This window comes from Copadichromis virginalis, linkage group LG18 (assembly GCF_057382275.1).
Source record: "Copadichromis virginalis isolate Kocher_CV1m ecotype Utaka linkage group LG18, C_Virginalis_male_GT1.1, whole genome shotgun sequence".
NCBI lineage: Eukaryota > Metazoa > Chordata > Actinopteri > Cichliformes > Cichlidae > Copadichromis > Copadichromis virginalis.
The window spans coordinates 4,858,679-4,879,099 of record NC_140635.1 but is presented as its reverse complement, the minus strand read 5'-3'; the positions used below and the strand labels follow the sequence as shown (position 1 = coordinate 4,879,099).

Below are 20,421 nucleotides of genomic sequence, written 5' to 3'. Positions count from 1 at the left end.
TCCTTCATTAACTTAGCTGATTAACCACAGTCAGTAAATTTATTTACATAGCACTTTTCACAGACATGTAATCACAAAGTACTGTACAACAAAATTGATAAACTATATATTAAAAAAATAAAAAATACAGTAGAAAATTAAAATAGAGGTAAAACAAAACCAGTTACCAGTACTGTGCAAATGTATTGAGCACCCCTCTTTTCTTTACATTTTACTTTCAAGGAGCCAGAGTTGTAATTTTTGACAGTTGGACAGGTAATCCATTTCTAGGTCACAGCAGCAAGTATAGCAGCAGGTATAAGCAGAGACACCCAGAGTTTAATTTTTCCAGCCACCTCCTCTAGTTTTTCCTAAGGGACACCAATGAGTTCCCAAACCAGCTGAAAGATATAATCTCTCCATTGTTTCTCCTGGGGCCACATCCTGCAGTGCCCAGAACACTTCACACTGGACACTTTCTGGTTATATGCAAAAACCACCTTAAACATCTCCTTTTGATATTTGGGGAGTAGGAGCTCTACTCCGAGACAGAAAAACACGTGAAACGGTCCATTCAGAGTCAATGTCCCTAGCTCATCAGAATGCAGTTAAAGCTCTCAGAGTTGAAGATCTTGTGAACTGGAACCTCTACCAGATGCTTTCAGCACATCTACAGTATGGGTATGCAAGGTCGTTCTGGCATCCTTCCCCACCACTTCCTCCAACTCACCACTAGCTAATGATCAACTGACAACTCATAACCTGACAGTTCAGAACATACAGCTGCAGACCTGACTATATGATTACAAAATTGATCAGCAATCTATGGCTCAGGTGCGATGTACACTCATAGACACACTTGTTTGAAGATGGTGTTGATTATGAATAAAGTAGGACTATCACAGAAGCCCGACAAAGCACTGCTTGGATTTAGACTGGACAGGCTATTCCCTTCAATCACACCCCTGCAGGTTTTACTTCACTTCTTATGTTGAGTGTTGGGGACCCTAAGTAGCCCAGGTACATGCTGAATAGTTCTCGGATAGTATTCGGCATGTAAGCACAGACATCAGCCAGGAAACGTTCGCCAACCCAAAGATGCAGGGGAAAAACTGTTTTGTTCTCTGGTCACCACGTCACAATTTATTTTTTTTAAAAAGTACAATAAAAAAAGGTTCCAATGCGTCATAATAATAAGCCAAATAAACAATTCTGAGAGTTCTGTGCACGTCTCAACCTGAATATGAGGTCACATTTTCCCTTAGTTGTTGCAGTGATTTGGTTTGTCACCAGTGTGGGCTCTATCATCGGCACACTGCCATGTCTGACAGCTCTCACTCATTTGTAATCTTTAACTAGTATGAATTCCCATGTGTCGTTTCAGGTTTGCCATCTGACTAAATCTTTTCCCACAGATCGCACAAGAATGTGGCTTCTCACCCGTGTGGATTCTTACATGAGTTTCCAGTGTTGATTTCTGACTGAATCTTTTACCACAGGTGCTACACGAATGCGGCCTCTCACCTGTATGAATTCTGATGTGAGTTTTCAAGTGTATCATACGACTGAATCTTTTCCCGCAGGTGCTACAAGAATGCGGCTTGTCACCTGTGTGATTTTGCACGTGAGTTTTCAAAGTTATCATGTGACTGAATCTCCTCCCACAGGTGTTGCAAGAATGTGGCTTCTCGCCCGTGTGAATTCTCATGTGTGTTTTCAAGTTTGCCATCTGACTAAATCCTTTCCCACAGATGCTACATGAATGTGGCTTTTCACCTGTGTGTGTTCTCAGATGTTTAGTCAGGTTGGATTTACACTGAAAGGTTTTTCCACAAGTGTCACATTTTACAGACTTTCTACTTGTATCAGTTTTACACTGGCTGTCTAAAGCCTGAGAGTCATTTACTCTGCTAATATGACTTCTGTCTATTTGATGTCTCAACAGATCTGCACATCTAGTCGATCCTGAGTCCACATACTTGCTTTCTTCCTCGTCTCTGCTCTCTGGTTCAGGACAGTTGTGAGAAAGGAGCTGGTCACTGTTTGGTTCACTTTCCTCATAAGTAGAAGTCACCATAAAGGTATCAGTCTCCTCTTTCAGTATAAGGTGCTCTCCCTCTTGACTGGTGTAGAGTTCCTCTGGTTCCTCTTTAATCTCTGGATGCCCTGGGTCTTTCTGATCAAGACTGGAGTTCCTCTCCGGGATGCAGACCTGCTGGAGGAGACCCTCCTCTTCCTTACATTCATGTTGTTGTGGGATTGCTGAAGGAACAAAAGGACACAAGAAAAAAAGCTTCCTAATGTTATGACAGGAAAACACTAAAAACAGCATGGTATGTCATTCAAAATATTAAACCTGACCTGTTTGCTTCAAAAGTCAATCCTATTAATTCCAGTTTGCATAAGTCAGTTTTTGTTTCCAGTTTAGAAGTCAACTGCATGTGATCTTAATGTTCTGGATCTTCAGTCCTGGCTTCAACAACTTGAAAAAGAAAATGCTCAGCAAGTTGATAAAGTAGAATACTTGGAAAACTAAAGCTGACTGAGTTCCCCTTTTGTTTTCTTTGTCTTCGTCCGCTGCCATAAAGAAGCTGCCTTCATGTCATCCATGAACTCACCATCATAACATTGACCTGCTGAGGTGCATTCTGTTATTTTCTTTAGTCAGTTATTACTTTTTAGTGGATCGTTCAATGTGATTTCTAAAATTATATTATATATGGGTTCGTATACAAAGTGTAAACCTGCACGTTGAAAGGAGCGATTTCAGATGGTTCGAGGATGCCTCGTGGGCACCTCCCTTTGCAGGTGTTCTGGTCATGCCCAGAAACCTGCTGGAGACATAAAAATTACTCATCTAGCCCGGGAATGCCAGGCTAGATGATCCAGTTCCACAGGATCCCTCAGTTGGAGAGGAATGTCTGGAAAAGTGTGCTTAGCTTACTGACCCAACTTCGGATAAGTGGATGGATGGAAGAATAGTACTCATCTGTTATGTAGAAAACATAACAAGCAATGGGAAAACAACATAAATTGAATTGCTTGTTTGCTGTATCCCACATTGTAGATGAGTTACCAAACATTTGAATAACACAAAGTCAGTGTTCATTTCACAGAAACAGAATTCAACCTGTCTTGTTCTTACATCTTTCTCTGTCTCTGAATAAACATTCTCACCCTGCAAAATAAAGCAGTGATGCATTTAACTAGCAAATACACCGTGTAACATGTAAACTTAAGAAAATCAGATATAATGACAGCCCTAAAAAGCAAATATGTCAGGCTCATAGCCTGGGTTTATGCCCCAGTACAGTCCTGCATATAACTAAACAGGAGTAATGTTTAACCACATTAAGATGTGTGGACCTGTGAAAAAAGTAGGCTTGCTTGTTAGCACTTATAACATTAGCCACACTTGACTAACTAGTCTGACATTTGGGGTATTTTAAATTATTTTATAGTGTGTTATAATGATCTCTACCAACCTGATCTATGTACTATCTAAAAGCCTGCAGGTCCCGTGTTGGGAAATGAGCTACATTTGTTGTATTTTTAGTTGTAATGAATGTTTTTTGTTTGCAAGCCCTTTTTGTGTATGTTTGGACAAACTGTGTAATTTCTCTCTATAGTTTCATCATTAATGTCCATTTTGTATCTGAGGAAGTTGGTCTTTGGATCAAAGATTTTATTTTTTTGGCTCTTTCTGTGTGAAATACTACCTTTGAATATTTCAAATTTCTGCTCCATGTTAGCTTTTTACTTATTCAAACATGTTTTGTTTCTCAAACCAGACTACATATATTTTCATTAAGTTCATCAGTGTTCATTAAGTGTGCCTATGCCAAAAGGCACACTTCTTATTTGTTTTATCGCTGCTTTGTAAAAAGCTATCATTTTATTTATTTGTCTTGTGACCTTTTGTTTTCTGTTTGCTTGTCTTATTCGTTCTGTGTTAGTTGTGCATAGTATGTATTGTTTTCTTATCATTTGGTGCATGAATTTTTGTTTTGACCCCTTCAACAAAGAGATGCTACAGCTCAAGAGGTTTATCAACATATAATGAATCTGATTGAGGTGTGGAGCTGTGTGATGTCATGTCGTGTAATGAGACTTATGACTATGACTCAAACTAAATGACTAATATTAAGGAAAGAGGTGCGATATATGGTCATCTCCATAGAAGCTTCCAAAATATTATTTATATTTATATTATTTATTATTATTATTTATTACTTTGTAATTTTCCACAGTTTATGTGTACAGGAAGTAAGTATGCAGCCAGTCTGAACCAGTTTGCTCATTGTAGCTCTTTTCATTCAGTCTCAAGGTCGGTCTTTCTTTATCAGGCAGGCTCACTCAATAACTGTCTCTCAGAGTGCAGTTCTTCGTTATCCAGCCTGCACAAAATGCTTTGTGTGTCTGTTCATGCTGGTCCTTCTGCAGCTTTAATGAAAGACTCAAAGACATTGGAAGTGGGCTTTTCCCCCCAGATTTCCTCCACACAGCTGAATCATTTTAGTCTGAGCTAAAGCTGCTGCAAAAGCTTACAGCAAAATTCATAATCATGATTATTTTTGGTCACATAAACCTATTGCAGTTTCACTTATTTAACAGGGTAAATTTTGAAAATAAAACTTACATTTAAGTCGAATCGATTTGTTTGTTTAAAAGAGACGAGAGTGATGGGAGACACAGGGTCGTCTTGCAGGGAGTTTGGCCCTGATTAGGCGGTGATTTTAATCACTAAACACATCTCAAAGGATGAAGATGGGTGGTGAGGAGCAGATGACTCCTGCTTCAGGGCACACAGGGTAAGGGACAGAGAGATCAAGCTGTCAGCCAGCTGTGGCACAAGTTTTGTCTCACATTTTAACCTCAAAAGTGACTTTCTCTGCGCCTTACTCAGTGTTTAATGCTAAAAGTTTACGTGTGTGTGTGTGTGTGTATATATAACTCTATTAGCCTAAAACTGAGCTCTGATCAGGGTCCTACATGATCATCGCAGTTATACATACCTGTCATGTGTAACTTTGTCTCGGGTTTCCGGCTGATATCCAGCAGTCTGCGCTGACGGCTGATCTCCTCCTCATACTGGACCATCGTTTTTTCAGCCTCAGAGGAGATGTCTTCAGCTGTAGCAGTTAGTCTCTCCCTGATAAAGTCTCTCAAATGCTGAACTGAAGACATTGTTGCTTCAGTAACTGAAATATTTGTCAAACCAAAATCTTCCAGCTAACTGCAGACATATATGTATCACACCTGAAGATAACATCCATCAGAGCCCTTGAGTACTAAAGCTGTGTCCCAATTCAGGGGCTGGATCCTTCTCCGAGGCTGCTTTAATTGAGATCGTCTAGCCTACGACGCGCTGCTCCTGTTGCTTAGCAACCCTGACAGTAGCAGCTGAGAGCCTTTTTTACAGCATTGCTTGACAGATGTGCAAATGTCAATTGTATCTCATTTATTTAATTTTTACAGGAGATGTGACGTGCCTTACATTAAGAGAGGACAACACCCAGGTGCAGTAATTTTAACACTAGGAAACAACAGTTAGGTATGTAGATAAAAGCAGAGTCATTTAAATCTAACTGTATTTAGTTAATAAAGGGATTCTCCTTTCTTTGCTTTATTTTAAACCTGCTCAGGTTAATTTTATTTGTTTTATTTTTAACAGATTCGGGTGAAATTATTTTTGTCCAGAAGCTCTGACTGTTATGTGTGTGCAGGAGCCAAATGCAGATTCTCAGACGAGTGAGTCAAAAGAAAATACTTTTAATTTTATAGGTGGAAGTTCAGCCTCTCTGGGTACTCCAGCATTCCTCCCACAGTCAAAACATACAATTAGTGGGGTTAGGTTAATTGGTGATTCCAAAATAACCATTCACATTCACACAAATGGGTATCTCTCTCTCATGGAACTCATGGTGGGTTCACGCCCTCAGCCCACGCCTTCCTGGATTGGGAACACCTGGGCCTCATCAGACCAGCGGGTATTTAAGAGGGAGAAGGTCTGCTGTTTGACGCTGGATTGTTGTGAAGACTCTCATTAGTACAAGTCTAGCTTAAGTTTCCTGTGCTGACATGTCAGACGTTAAAGTGTGTTTCTGTGTCTCTTCCCCTAACCCGTCCCCGTGTGGAGTGTGGAGAGAGGTCGGTGTGGACGTGTGTGTGATTTCCCTTTTTCCCTGGAACCCCGCCCCTCACGTCTTGTAAATAGCACAATTTCCGCACTGCCTGTAAATACACTTGGTGAAGAAATTGTAAATAAAACTTTCTCTGTTAAATCACAACCCCGGAGTCCTGCGTGTGGATCCTCAGAGCAACTCGTGACAGTCCAGCAAGAACACCACAAAAACTCAGAAGAAAAGCAACAAACAAAATCCCGACTGAAAAACAGACAAGGTCACAAAGAACAAAGGATAACTGAAATTATGTATACTAATACATGTTGTGCTTTTCATACTAATTTATACACAGAGCTAATCAGGGGAATAGGGAACGACTGAACACACAGGTGAGACTCATCAGAATTAATGACGCAGGAAGTAAAACTAAATACAAAGCATAAGAGACAAATGACCATCAAATAAAAGGGGAAGTCAATAACTAACACTTAGACAAGACCCTGACACACTGAAACGTCACATAAAAGAACATGGGGGGGGAAAGTTGGGAAAAATAACATAAGCAACTTTTTGCAAACTGCTTCTGAGCAACACAAACTGACCTGCATAACTTATTTTTCTTCACTTGGGCACACTGGATGTTGGTAGTTATTCCACTTGCTTTCAATAGTTAAATCTTACTATAATAAACTTTTACTCGTCTATGAAAGGGCCCTAAAGTATGTTAAAGGAGCCACCTTCAGAATAAGAAACCTCTAACTGCAAGGCAAAAACTGTAGCAGCTGAACATCCCTATGCTATCAGACCTGAAGATGCTTTTAGCTACCTACAATCAGGCACTTGACCTGCAAGGACAGAAAGAAAAACAAACAGAGACAGGACTTACTTCATACAGGAGACTTCAAAAACAGAGACGGGATAAGACAGACAGGACATGAAAGGAAACTAAGATCATCTGATTATCATAGAAAAGAAAACTCACTATAATACTCAAAGGACTTAAGAGAACTCTTAAATCCAAAAGAAAAAAAAATCACGAGCCACCAAAAATCTTAAGACTCTGGGCCAAACACACTGAACTATGACAGTGAGATGAGCAGTCAGAGACTAATTATTCTTAATCTTTATCCTTTGTCTCCCCATATTCTCCTCCTCTACCTCCACTCCTTCATTTTCTTTGTAAAAGAGGAAGACAGGGAGAAGCCGCTCTCTTCCTCCCCCCCCCACACACACACACACACACACACACACACACTCCCACCTCTGACTCTCCATCATTAGTTACGACCACAGGCGGACCTCTGCAAGAATGTGAAAATAAAAGGTTTTGTTTTGCACTGCATACATTAACATTAAATTCAAAGCTGATTTCAGAAAACACAGTGCATACTGTAATCATTATGTGCAAACAGAAATTTACTTTTACTGCTCAGTCTTGTAAAAGGTGTAACTGTCGCGAACATTTAGAAAGCTTCATATGTTTATGGGTTATTATGTAATATTTACAGAATCCGTTTTACTTTGTGATGCAGTGTTTGAAAAGAATTCCTGAAATCCGAAGCCTTTTCTTACATGTCTGTGTGCGCATTAATTTCTCATTTCATTTATACGATGATGTGTTCAGGTTTGAGGACCTCCTGCGGCTTTTTGGAGACTTTCATTGATTTCAATATAACACTGGGTATGGACCCAATAACAGAGTTAAATTTCTTTATAATGTAAAAGCCAAAGAATAAACCCCAAATTCCAAAGGAAAACACATCCAAACTAACACCAGTCTGATGTCAAGATCCTGGAATGAAGACTGAGGAAAAGACTTTGTTCAAAAATTTATTTATTAGAAAACCCTTCAGCTGGTTCCCACATTAAACAATGAACATAATGACTAATCTCCTCATCAAGTGTGATCACAGAAACCTTGTTCTGATAACACCCCATTTGCTTTTTGATTTAGAAAATAAAAACTGTGATAATGGAAAGCCCATGAAGTGAAGGAGAAACAATAACATACAAAAGCATTAATATACACGTTAAATAAAATTTTTGATTTACATTTAGATTTAAGATTTACATTTGGAAAAATATATATGTTTAAAATGAAAATCATAAAATTATTATCAGCAGTGATAGCCTCCACGACTAAAGAGACACGGGAAGTTTCCCTTCAAAAAACTAGCAAAATTAACTAATAAAATAATCAAGGAAATATAAAATACCTACAACAAAAATAATACCAACCCATGAACAGACAAATCTAGAAGTGTACTAGAAGCAACACTAACAACACTCAATGGGGAGGGCTCCACACAGGAGGCGTCTCTCTTGCCTCTTTAGCTCTGATGGTGTAAGTAAAACATCCACTTCATTGAATGTCATTAGAATTTTTTTCTATTGTTTTTAACATTGTCAGTCGGTTCTGGCGTGCCCTTCTAATTCGATCTAACATAGCTGATTGACGCTCTTCACGGGAAAACGATACACGGGGAACGAATGATGGGGTGTGGGGAGGCAATACGCAAGGGGGGGGGGGGGGGGAAATGCACGCACACGGAGTCTGTCCCGAATAGGCAATAAAGCATCCACTTCAGTGACTGTCAGTGAGATGTTTGTCCGTTCCTCTCTCAGAATGTCCTGTAGTTTATCTCTGACCTCTGACACAGCTGCTGTCACATCCTCAAAGTAGCTCAGAGGACGGATATTGATGCTGGATGAGTCTGTAGACTCACTGAGTGCTGACAGTGAGGGGTAGTTGTGTAGAAACTGGATGTGATCCTCTGTGTGTGAGAGCTGCTTCAGCTCAGCATCTTTCCTCTTCAGCTCAGTGATCTCCTGCTCCAGCTTCTCCTGAAGCTCTTTGACTCGACTCACTTCAGTTTCCTGCTGGGATCTGATCTGCTGCTTCACATCAGAGCTTCTTTTCTGGATAAGATGGATCAGCTCAGTGAAGATCTTCTCACTGTGCTCCACTGTTTGATCAGCAGACTGATTGATGGCCTCCACCTCCTGTTGAAGCAGCTTCACATCTTTCTCTCTGTCCTGGATTCTCTGCTGGATGTTTTGTCGACTCACCTCCAGCTCTCTCTGCCTCTCAGTCCTTTCTGCTGCAGCTGAGACTGTGTCGTGGCCTTTATGTTCATCCACAGAGCAGAGATAACAGATACTCTGCTGATCAGTACGGCAGAACATCTTCATCACCTCATCATGACGAGAGCAGATGTTCTCCTGGAGCTTCTTGGAGGGCTCCACCAGCTTGTGTTTCTTGAATGTAGGTGAATCATAATGAGGCTGAAGGTGTTTCTCACAGTAAGATGCCAGACAGAATAAACAGGACTTGAAGGCTTTCATTTTTCTTCCAGTGCAGACATCACAGGCCACATCTTCAGGTCCAGCATAGCAGTGATCAGCAGGAGCAGCTTGGAGTCCAGTCTTCTTCAGCTGCTCCACTAAAACTGCTAACATGGTGTTTTTCACCAGGACAGGCCTCGCTGTGAAAGTCTGTCTGCACTGAGGGCAGCTGTAGATTTTCTTCTTTTCCTCTTCATCCCAGAAGCTTTCAATACACTTCATGCAGTAGCTGTGTCCACAGGGAAGAGTCACCGGATTCTTCAGTAGATCCAAACAGATCGAACAAGAGAAGGTTTCTCGGTCTAGCTGAACACTTTTCTGCGCCATTTCTCCTCTCAGTGTCAGTGACTGTGTAAGTTTCACTTCCTTAATATAGAAACTGGTCTGACCTGATCTGAACAACAAGTGTTGCTGCTGTGAATGGGGCCTGCCAGCTCTAACACATGTTGGTTACACCCATCTTCATAATGTAGATCTAAAGGGGAGGGAACACAGAACGATATGGACAGACAGGAGGTGCTGAGCTAGAGAGCAGGAAGAAGAGGAAGGGCTTTCATGCTGTGATTCATTCCAGAAAGCAGGAAGAGGCTCTGTGTTTAATTGTTTTTCTGTTCAAACCTTTAAGTAAATAATATAAATGTCAATAACTGGATGCCTCTCTATTCTTTTTGTTAATCTGCTAAATGAATAGTTTGTTTCTTTTAACAATTCAAATAGCAGAAATGAACAGCTGACAGCTTGTCAGACTCAGACTGTAAACCATAGAGACAGTTTATATATACATTTAGTCAGGGCAGTGCAGAGATGTTTAAAGGGGCGGGTGCTCACAGTTAAAAAGGGCACATAGAAGCAGGCTGAAGAACAACAACCCACATTCATCAAGAATCTAATATGGAATCACATCACACTACATCACTGTCATCAGGTGGGCACAATGCAAAGCAAACGTAGCCCATTTTTTACCTGATGGGTACAATGTTGCTGTTTGGGGGGTTGCTTCTGCTCTTGCTGCTGATAGTGCTGGAGGGCAGGGCTGTGTTGATCTGAGACTGTAGAGATTAAACAGTCCACAGGAGAGAGGGTAGCTGATTAAACAAGTGTTATGAGATAATAATAAAATGCAAAGATTGGTCACGGCGCTTGGAACCATAAGGCAACAAAACTGTGGGAAATAAACTAAGCTCTGCCTGTGAATCACTCTTTGCCTCTCTTCTTCCTTCCATCTCCTCATCTCATCTATCACATTCCACTTGCTGTCCATCTGAGAACGAGGCACAGTTTGCTATTGAATCCATCTATTATTTAATTATACATTTTAACAACTCTTGCACCTAATCCATAATAAAGCAATGATAGAAAAATGTTATAGAACCAAAACTTTGTGTTTATTATGTCTGTGAAGGTTCTCAGTCATCCAGGTCATCGTAGTCAAATCAGCTTGCAAAGAAAAGCGTCTGGACTTGTTTAAGTTGCTTGAAGACTTTTCACCTCTCATCACCTCTCATCCGAGAAGCTTCTTCAGTTCTTAGATCAAATGGTGGGGAGTCCCAGATTTAAACCTAGTGGGAGTATCCCCCCACAGAGGGACAAAAGGACCCCCTGATGATCCTCTAATCGCCTGAGCCAAGGTATGAAAGCCAAGGTGGCTTGCCTGTTCCATTTGCCCATTAGTTTGAGATGGAAAGCGGATGGTAAGCTGACTTGAGCCCCTAGTTCCTTGCAAAACTCTCTCCAAACCCAGAACGTGAACACATGCTGTGTAAGAATCTGGCTGGTGTTCAGAGCTGATGGGAGCTTAGGCAGAGCAATGAAATGCACAGCTTTGGAGAACCGATCGATGATGGTCAGAATAACTGTTACCTGAGGATGGTGGGAGACCAGTGATGAAGTCCAGTGCGATATGAGACCAGGGGCATCTAGGAACGGGCGAAGGAGGTGAAACCTAAACTGGAAAAAACTAACACAACACAGAACTGAAACCTAAAATGGAGATGCAGGGAGACGACACAGAATGATGCAGGAAAAAACACAGATGAACCGGCGAGGAGCACACGAGGACACATAGTATAAATACACACAGGGGGAGACATGGAATGGCAAAGACACAGCTGATCCTAATTGACTACACGAGACAGGGGAAATGTGAACAGAACACACTAACATAAGACATGGACCTTCACAATAAAACAGGAAATGCACAGAGACACGGTACAGACACTAAATAGAGGGGAACACAGAAACCAAACTCTAAGAACTAACTAAGGCTACATTCACACTGCAGGCGAAAGCGCATTAAATCCGATTTTTTTGACCCTATGCGACCCTATATCCGATCATGCTATGACAGTGTGAACGGCACAAATCCAATATTTTCAAATCTGATCTGGGTCACTTTCACATGTGGTACTGAATACTGAATCTGAATATGCAAATTAGGGGAAATTTACATCAAATTAAATGAGTAATGGCTGATTTGATGACCAAAATCAATGATGGTACTTAGAAACACATGACATTACACATTACATTTTCATGCAGTTAGAAGTTTGAACCTGCAGCTTTATTAAATGAACACCTGGTATCCAACAAGAGTTTAAACTTTAGGAACAAAAAAGTAAGAATCAACAGAATTAAACAAAGAACCAACAGCACAGGAAAGTTTAATCTTCATGAAAAACACATGCAGTGACTTCAACGTCCACAATAACACAATGTGTTTGGGCTTATGTGTGTCAGTTTCCAGCTTTAATCTTATGTAACAAGACCTCTTTATAGGTCAATAGAGGAATGAAGTCATTGTTGAACTACAGCTTGTGTGTGTGTCACCTCCACAACCTACAACAATAAAATATGATCTTTGAGTAGTGATATGGGAGTAAAATATACCATACTGATGTGAATAGGAGGTCATCTTTTCCCTCGGCTGTTAGGGTACCTGGGCCGTTGACCCAGTGTTTTGTGTTTGTGGTTTTTTGAGTCTTGTTTAATCATTATTCTGTTCTCTGTGTATCTTATGTTTCCTAGTTATCAGAATCAGAATACTTTATTAATCCTTCAGGATTAATAAAGTATTCTGATTTACTTTATTAAATCAGAATTCAAGGGCTTACGCTCTTGAATTTATTCAGTATTTGTTGTTTAGGTTGTCTTGGTTAGTATTTGGTCCCGTTCATGTCTTTGTCTCGTGTCTTCTCTTGTCCCTTGCTCTCTGTCCTTTTTGCTCTGCTGCAAACAGAAGCAGAGAAAACTGGAGCTTCTGGTCTTGGCCAGATCTCTTTTGAAAAAGACATTTTAAAGTCAATGAGACTTTTTACCAGATAAATAAATAAAGAATATAAAAGTCTTCTACTTTATGATGGAAATGTTCTTTCTGGCTCAAAATGACATCATTTATCTGAATCTGTAGAAGAAGAAACAATCTTGGAAAGTCACTTTACTCTGTGTCTCACTGGATGTTCAAAGTTTTTAACAAAAGAGAAAAAGAGAAGCATTCTTTGATTTTAGTCTGTTAGCCCACAAGCTGAGTTTTTATCAGAGTCCTGCATGAGTCAGTGTTATTTCACTGAGACTGTCATGATCCAAGCCGCCAGGAACACACAGGCACAAATGTAATCTTAAAAAAAAATGGGTTTTATTATACCCCAAAAAGGACAAAATGATTACAAAAATTCAAAATAACAAAAAATAAAGTTTGTAAGAACCAAGTGGGCCCATAAAAGAGGTTACCTTAACAGACCGCTACTCAAAAATCACTTAACAAAAACATAACTCAAACTGACCTGCCCAAATGAGAAACAGCTCCAGTTATATAGCAAATGAATAAACCATTATATAAACCAAAGGTGAAAACTAAAGGGATAACAGATAACCATCATTCAAGAAGAACCCCATTCCCCCTGCATGATCACAATAGATGGTCCAGTCCACTTTATTGGCTTCTGCATTTAAACCAGCTCCACCCTCAGCCTCCTCTTTCAGCCAAACCAGGAAGGACTGGAGCGGAGGTCAGGTAACTCAGAAAGAGCAGAAATATAATCAATATAACATACCTATATAAAATAACAAACAATGCAAAGCAAAGTCTATGCCACCATTTGGGCTATAGTTTAGTGCTGTCATGCATTACAGGTAACCTCAAAATATCAAATTAGTTAACTTATGATCACAGAAACTTTAAAGCATAACGTAAACATAAGACAAAAGACCAAATGAATATTACCTAAGTGTCTCAGTTGTGTGGTTGCATGCACCCATCACACACTCCCCCCCTTCAGCAGTGAGCTGGAACAGCGAGAGAGATAGTCCGCTGTGCAGTTGTTCCTGCCTGCGATATGCTGAATGGTAAAACAGAATGGCTGCATCGCAAGGTACCATCTGGTAATTCGTCCATTCGTATCCTTCATTTTCTCCAACCACTGGAGCGCCTTGTGGTCAGTTTCCAGTGTAAATTCCCGGCCTAGGAGGTAATACTTGAGGGAATCAAGTGCCCACTTGATTGCTAAAGCCTCCTTTTCCACCGTCGAGTATCTCGTCTCTCTTGGGAACATTTTACGGCTAATGAAAGCCACTGGGTGTCGCTCATTGGGTGGTCCCTGTAGAAGAACAGCCCCCAGACCCCTGTCAGAAGCATCAGTTTGAAGAATAAAAGGTTTCTCAAAATCTGGGGTATACAAGACTGGAGTCTTACTGAGGGATTGCCTGATGTCCTGGAAAGCTGCCTCAGCCTCCTCCGTCCACTGAATCTGGTTAGGGCACCTAGAACCTGTTAGATCAGTGAGGGGAGACGCCCTGGCAGAGAAATGAGGGATAAATCTGTGGTAGAACCCTGCCATGCCAAGAAATGATCTAAGTTGTTTCCTTGTCTGTAGCAAACTGCAGGATTCAATGGCGCTGATTTTGCTCACTTGTGGTTTTATCACCCCATTACCTATGACAAATCCCAGGTATTCAGTTTCAGCCTTGGCAAAAACACATTTTGCCGAATTAGCAGTCAGCCCAGCTTCTCTGAGACGCTCTAGTACCTTTTCTAGATGTTTGAGGTGCTCCTCCCAGGTTTGGCTGTAAATCACAATATCGTCCAGATATGCTGCCGCGAACTCTGACAAACCACACAGTACCCGAACCATCAGCCTCTGAAAGGTTGCAGGGGCTCCATGCAAACCAAAAGGCAGGACTGTGAATTGGAATAGCCCCCATGGTGTCCGGAAGGCAGTCAGTTCCCTTGAGCGCTGAGTAAGTGGCACCTGCCAATAGCCTTTGCAGAGATCTAGAGTCGTCAGGTACTGGGCTTTCCCAAGTCGCTCAATCAGATCATCAACCCTAGGTGTAGGGTATGAATCGAACTTTGAGATGGCATTCAAGTACTTGAAATCAATACAAAACCGCAGGCTACTATCCTTCTTTGGGACCAAAACCACTGGGTTGCACCACTCGCTCTTAGATGGTTCAATGATCCCTAGAGACAACATTAAATCCACCTCCTTCCTCAAAGATGTTAACAGCCGCTCTGGAATCCTATAACTCATACGTCTCACAGACGCTCCATCCTTTAATATAATGTCATGTTCAATAACATCCGTCCCCCCAGGATTCTCCTGAAACACCCCAGAGCTGCATAACTCTTTCACCTGAAGCTGTTTTTCTTCTGAAAGGTGATTAAGGTCCACCTGCTGGAGCACCCCTGAAGGAAGATACTGCTCCTCTACCTCTTCCTCCTCATGAATCTCCCTTATCAAAAGAACTTCTGCTCTCTTTGGCCTCTCCACCCACTCCTTCAGGAGATTTACATGCAAAACTCTACTGGAGCGAGAGTGACCCGGAGTTGCCAGCCGATAGGTGGTTTCTGCTGAATCTGAAAAGGTCCCTGCCATTTAGCTAACAGCTTACGGTCATCACTCGGAAGGAGTACAAGTACCTTTTGTCCAGGTTCAAATGACCTCTCCCGAGCTGACCGATCATACCAGACCTTCTGATGTTGCTGGGCAGCTCCCATATGAGCTTGGGCTAGCTCAGTCATCTTCTCAAGTCGCTCCCTCATCTGTATAACATATGAGATGACATTAGTAGCCCCTGCCCCACTTCGGTCACCCTCCCACATTTCTTTCAGCAAAGAGAGGGGCCCCCTTACTTCGTGACCATATAACAGTTCAAAAGGTGAGAAGCCAGTAGAAGCTTGGGGTACTTCTCTATACGCAAAGAGCAGATAAGGCAGCCACTGATCCCAGTCAGTACCAGTGTCATTCACAAACTTGCGCAACATCTGCTTCAGGGTCTGGTTAAAGCGCTCCGTCAGGCCATCCGTTTGAGGATGGTATGGAGTAGTCCTTAGCCCTTTGATGCCAAGAAGCTGGTGGACCTGCTTTAATAAAGTTGACATAAAATTAGTCCCACGGTCTGTCAGGATCTCACGAGGGAATCCCACCCTTGAGAAAAATTGCACCAGACAAAAAGCCACAGACTTGGCCTTTACAGATTTCAGAGGAAAAACTTCAGGGTACTTTGTGGCATAATCAGTTATTACCAGCATGTAACGGTTCCCTGCCCTGCTTTTCTCAACAGGTCCGACAACATCCATCCCCAACCGTTCAAATGGGGTGCTAATAACTGGCAAAGGCTGAAGTGGAGCCCTGGAGGGGGTTTTGATGGAAGTCTTTTGGCACTGAGGGCAGCTTTTACAAAATTGGGCCACGTCAGCACGCAGGCCCGGCCAGTGGAAATACTTCCTAATGCGAGCCATGGTTTTATGCTTCCCTAAATGTCCTGCCCACGGCACAGAGTGCCCCAAATTCAGTACCACCTCCCTGACTCCACTAGGAACCATCAGCTGTACCTGTGATCTTTGCCGGCGATAAAGAATGCCATCTTTCAGAAAAAATTCCTCACTGCTGTTAATATCTGGTTCCATCTCATGTCCTTGTTTTTTGGCTTTCTGAAAAAAGGGTGCTAATACTGGATCATTGTGTTGCATCTCAGTGATATTAGCTGGGACTTTAAAGTCCAAAGGCATCTCAGGTTCACAGACGGGAGATGCTTTCACAATAGTATGATGAAACTTCTCTCGCCTCCTCTCCCTGCGGGACTTGCGCAATTTCCCGGGTGCCGTCTCTAATTCTGCCTCATAAAATGGCAGAGCACTAAGGGTCTGAGTGGCATCTGCTGGCTTCCTAGCTTGAGCCCTAGTTACTGCAACATTGCATGTGTGGCTATAATCCAAAAGGTCAAACAGCACAGGTAGATCTCGGCCTAATATAACAGGGAATGGCAAATTATCCGCAACCCCAATATTCAGGAGATAAACCTGTCCTTGCACCTTGATGTATAGATCCGCTGTTGGATAAGGCTTTTCATCTCCATGAACACAACAAACAGGAATCGTTTCAGTCATATTAATACTATTTAAGGGGACAAACTGTCTGTGTACAAGAGTCTGTGTACTACCTGTATCAATTAGTGCCTTTAATGTATCACCATTAATCTCAACTGATGTCATCTTTAACCCTCTGTCTAATTTTATCTCAGAGTTATCATGGCTTCGGGGCACAAAGCACATTTGGGTTAATTTAGCTGAGTTTTCAGGGCACATGGGCTTTGTATGACCTTCCATACCACAAAGATAGCATACCAAGGTTTTGGCCGGGGACTTCAAAGACCCATCGGGTGAATGGCTATATGAAGCCCTACTCACATTGGCAGCTCGTCTCTGCGGGAGTGATTTCCGGCTGTCCTTCGTTTTCCAAGTCATAAAGCTCCAAGGCTGTCCCTTTTTCCGTGCCGCCACAAAAACATCAGCCAGCTTTGCAGCCTCTGCAGCAGAGGGTGGATTATGCTCTTTTATCCACACCTGCAACTCAGGAGATAGCATTCGTAAATATTGCTCAAGAATGATGATTTCCCCAATGTCCTGAACGGTTTTATCTTCAGGGTGGACCCATTTTACATAAAGCTCCTTCAGCCGTGCATACAACTCTTTAGGGCTTTCTGCAGGGTTTACATCAAGAGATCGAAATCTCTGCCTATAGGTCTCAGGATTGATATCATGTTTATAAAGAATAGCTGCCTTAACCTTATCATAATCCAAAGAATCATCAACATCCATATGTACATATGCACCTCTTGCTTTGCCCGTAAGCAGCGGTACAAGGTGAAAAACCCAATCATGTCTCCGCCACCGACAGGCCAGTGCAATGCGTTCGAAGGTAATCAAAAAATGTTCAATATCATCCTCGTTGGTAAGTTTTTGCAACTTAGGCTCCAGAAAATGGGACTGACCTGATAAACCAGTAGCTGATATACTAGGACCAGCTTGAGGAACAATGTCGTCATCTAGAGATTCTGGATCAGGTGATTCAGCTGCCTGACCTTCAGGCACTGGAGAAGTGCGGGCTTGTACTTCTACCTGTAACAACTGAAACTGGTGTTGAAGTGCTTTAAAATGTTCTTCTTGCTTTGCACTTTCCTCCTTCTGTTTAACCTCTCTGGCCTCCTGCTGCCCCATATGTGAACGGAGAAGAGAGATCAGATCCGATATCGTTGGTTCCCTACCTCGGCCCTCAGTGCTGTCTACCCCTCCAGAAGTTCCATTCTCCTCCTGTTCTCCATCGACTTGTCCTTCTGAGCCCATTTGCTGGCTTGGTACATCTCCTCGGACTGCTCTCGCACTCCGTGCTCCTCTGCATGGTTTGATAAGGAGTGGGGGGGAAAGAGAAAAAAAAACAAAAAAAACCTGTGCCTTTTTTGTGTGTGTATTTTTTCTTTTACACTGGCTGAATCCCACTGCTGCCACCAATTGTCATGATCCAAGCCGCCAGGAACACACAGGCACAAATGTAATCTTCAAAAAAATGGGTTTTATTATACCCCAAAAAGGACAAAATGATTACAAAAATTCAAAATAACAAAAAATAAAGTTTGTAAGAACCAAGTGGGCCCATAAAAGAGGTTACCTTAACAGACCGCTACTCAAAAATCACTTAACAAAAACATAACTCAAACTGACCTGCCCAAATGAGAAACAGCTCCAGTTATATAGCAAATGAATAAACCATTATATAAACCAAAGGTGAAAACTAAAGGGATAACAGATAACCATCATTCAAGAAGAACCCCATTCCCCCTGCATGATCACAATAGATGGTCCAGTCCACTTTATTGGCTTCTGCATTTAAACCAGCTCCACCCTCAGCCTCCTCTTTCAGCCAAACCAGGAAGGACTGGAGCGGAGGTCAGGTAACTGAGAAAGAGCAGAAATATAATCAATATAACATACCTATATAAAATAACAAACAATGCAAAGCAAAGTCTATGCTAGTGATGGGCAGATGAAGCTTCGTGAAGCACTGAAGCTTTTCATCCAATTGGTTCACCCCAGCGCAAAGCTTCTTGAAGCTTCATTTGCTCTAGCAGGACACCTACTGGACGTAAAAATAATAGCTGGCATGAATTTGAAGAGTGTGGCCTTTTGCACACAGCCTGTAAATGTCAACAACAAAAGGAGTGTGTAAAACATGTATATTGTAGTGATGGCAGTATACTGTGTATATTTATACTGGCAGTATGGGAAATGATTATTTGGAAATGCTTAAAATGCAAATGATCATTTACTGTGAGGTGAGGTGTGGTTGGGGTGTGGACAGTGGTTGTGCGGTTGTAACGTTGAGGTATGGACAGCTACACAGTCCTGCCTGTTCACATTTTATTCTGTAAAAACTAAATTTTCACTGCTTTTATGGCCTTTTTAGTGGGGAGAACATAGCTAGGATTTAATGATTTAACAAATCTTTTGAATCCTTTGTCCTCCACAATGCTAACTGGCTGGGAGTCCTCAATCACCATGCTGACCAGGTCTTCATCTATTTGAGATTGTTCTCCTGAGGAAAGACAATAAAGATAAAGCACAAATATAAATATCACACATGTAACTTATTACAGTTGTATAATATTGTTATATCATTTAGTAACATTACTGCATGCTATATTATCATTGCATTTGATGGCTCACCTGGTCTTGCTCCACAATCGGTGTTCCCCTTATTCTCATGCAAAGCTCTATAGTGCCTAAGCATGGATGAGGTGTTGTTGTTATATCCCAGCTCCCTGGCACATAGCAAACACTTCACCTTGTACAAAAGTCAAGACAGCTTAACATAAATTGTATTGCAGCATCAGTATTATGAAAATACATCTTCTGTAGAAATTTACATACCTTGTTGGGAGGAATAAAATCACAATGTTCCCACACAGGGGAGGACATCCTCCTCTTCTTAGCTGGCTCCATTCTCTCCTGACTTTCTCTCCTCACTCTCATAAACCTCCAAACTGTCTCCAAACTCTCACTAACCGCAACTCTCCATCAAACACCTACATTTTGAATGAAGTCTGAGGGCTTTATATCGCTGTCATATCTCGCGGCAAAGTTCGAACCACTTCATGAACCAGTCACGTGGTACAGCCGGGCAGCGAGGCTTCGGACGTCATCATTTTCAGCTCCTCCCATAAATGAAGCAAGCCTCGATACGCGCATCGCGGAAACGCCCCCTCAATTACCCGACACACGCTCCGAAGCCTCGATACAGAACGTCACATCACTACAGGTAACCTCAAAACGTCAAATTAGTTAACTTATGATCACAGAAACTTTAAAGCATAACGTAAACATAAGACAAAAGACCAAATGAATATTACTAAGTGTCTCAGTTGTGTGGTTGCATGCACCCATCACAGTGACCATCACAGTTTTACACACCTGTTCTGTATGACTTTGTCTCAGGTTTGCGGTGATATCCAGCACTCTGAGCTGATGGCAGATCTGGTCAGTCCACAATAGCTTCAACCACTAAATTATCTCTAACACATCACCAAACCAAAGTCTTCCAGCTAAGAGTACATCAAAGGTGAAAAGCGAGCCTAGAATGTCATCATTTCTGCTCTCCTCTTTCTTCTTCTTCTACTTCTGGACCGCACACATCTGTCGCTG

The 20,421-nt window shown here is 41.8% G+C and overlaps 3 protein-coding genes across 5 annotated transcripts; all 3 read right to left on the bottom strand.

Annotated features, from left to right (window-relative positions):
• Positions 1 to 158: 158 nt before the first annotated feature.
• On the bottom strand, positions 159 to 5,321 carry LOC146687036 (uncharacterized). The gene is made up of 2 exons (XM_085437990.1): positions 4,995 to 5,321; positions 159 to 2,241 (listed from the first exon to the last, which is right to left on the bottom strand). Exons 1-2 carry the CDS (start codon positions 5,164 to 5,166, stop codon positions 1,331 to 1,333), a joined length of 1,083 nt encoding a protein of 360 aa, XP_085294116.1. The 5' UTR covers positions 5,167 to 5,321; the 3' UTR covers positions 159 to 1,330.
• A 3,222-nt stretch (positions 5,322 to 8,543) lies between these two features.
• LOC146687035 (tripartite motif-containing protein 29-like) lies at positions 8,544 to 11,379 on the bottom strand. The gene is made up of 3 exons (XM_085439480.1): positions 11,310 to 11,379; positions 10,413 to 10,498; positions 8,544 to 9,924 (listed from the first exon to the last, which is right to left on the bottom strand). The coding sequence occupies exon 3, from the start codon at positions 9,774 to 9,776 to the stop codon at positions 8,544 to 8,546; it is 1,233 nt and encodes a 410-aa protein (XP_085295606.1). The 5' UTR covers positions 9,777 to 9,924; positions 10,413 to 10,498; positions 11,310 to 11,379.
• Positions 11,380 to 15,229: 3,850 nt separating this feature from the next.
• On the bottom strand, positions 15,230 to 20,226 carry LOC146687034 (uncharacterized). 3 transcript variants are annotated; one of them, XM_085437928.1, is made up of 4 exons: positions 19,651 to 19,714; positions 19,447 to 19,564; positions 19,278 to 19,315; positions 15,230 to 18,678 (listed from the first exon to the last, which is right to left on the bottom strand). In XM_085437928.1, exon 4 carries the CDS (start codon positions 18,067 to 18,069, stop codon positions 15,232 to 15,234), a length of 2,838 nt encoding a protein of 945 aa, XP_085294054.1. In that variant the 5' UTR covers positions 18,070 to 18,678; positions 19,278 to 19,315; positions 19,447 to 19,564; positions 19,651 to 19,714; the 3' UTR covers positions 15,230 to 15,231. The 3 variants fall into 3 exon arrangements, with proteins under 3 accessions (XP_085294054.1, XP_085294056.1, XP_085294055.1); XM_085437930.1 differs by having other exon boundaries at positions 18,276 to 18,678; positions 19,651 to 20,226; XM_085437929.1 differs by having other exon boundaries at positions 18,276 to 19,315; positions 19,651 to 20,226.
• Positions 20,227 to 20,421: the final 195 nt, after the last annotated feature.

Coding starts and splice junctions, on each gene's coding strand:
- LOC146687035 (XM_085439480.1), bottom strand. CDS start 9,776: ATGGCGCAGAAAAGTGTTCAGCTAGACCGAGAAACCTTCTCTTGTTCG.
- LOC146687036 (XM_085437990.1), bottom strand. CDS start 5,166: ATGTCTTCAGTTCAGCATTTGAGAGACTTTATCAGGGAGAGACTAACT. Junction 2,242..4,994: donor GACAAAGTTACACATGACAG/GTATGTATAACT, acceptor TTGTTCCTTCAG/CAATCCCACAACAACATGAA.
- LOC146687034 (XM_085437928.1), bottom strand. CDS start 18,069: ATGGGCTCAGAAGGACAAGTCGATGGAGAACAGGAGGAGAATGGAACT.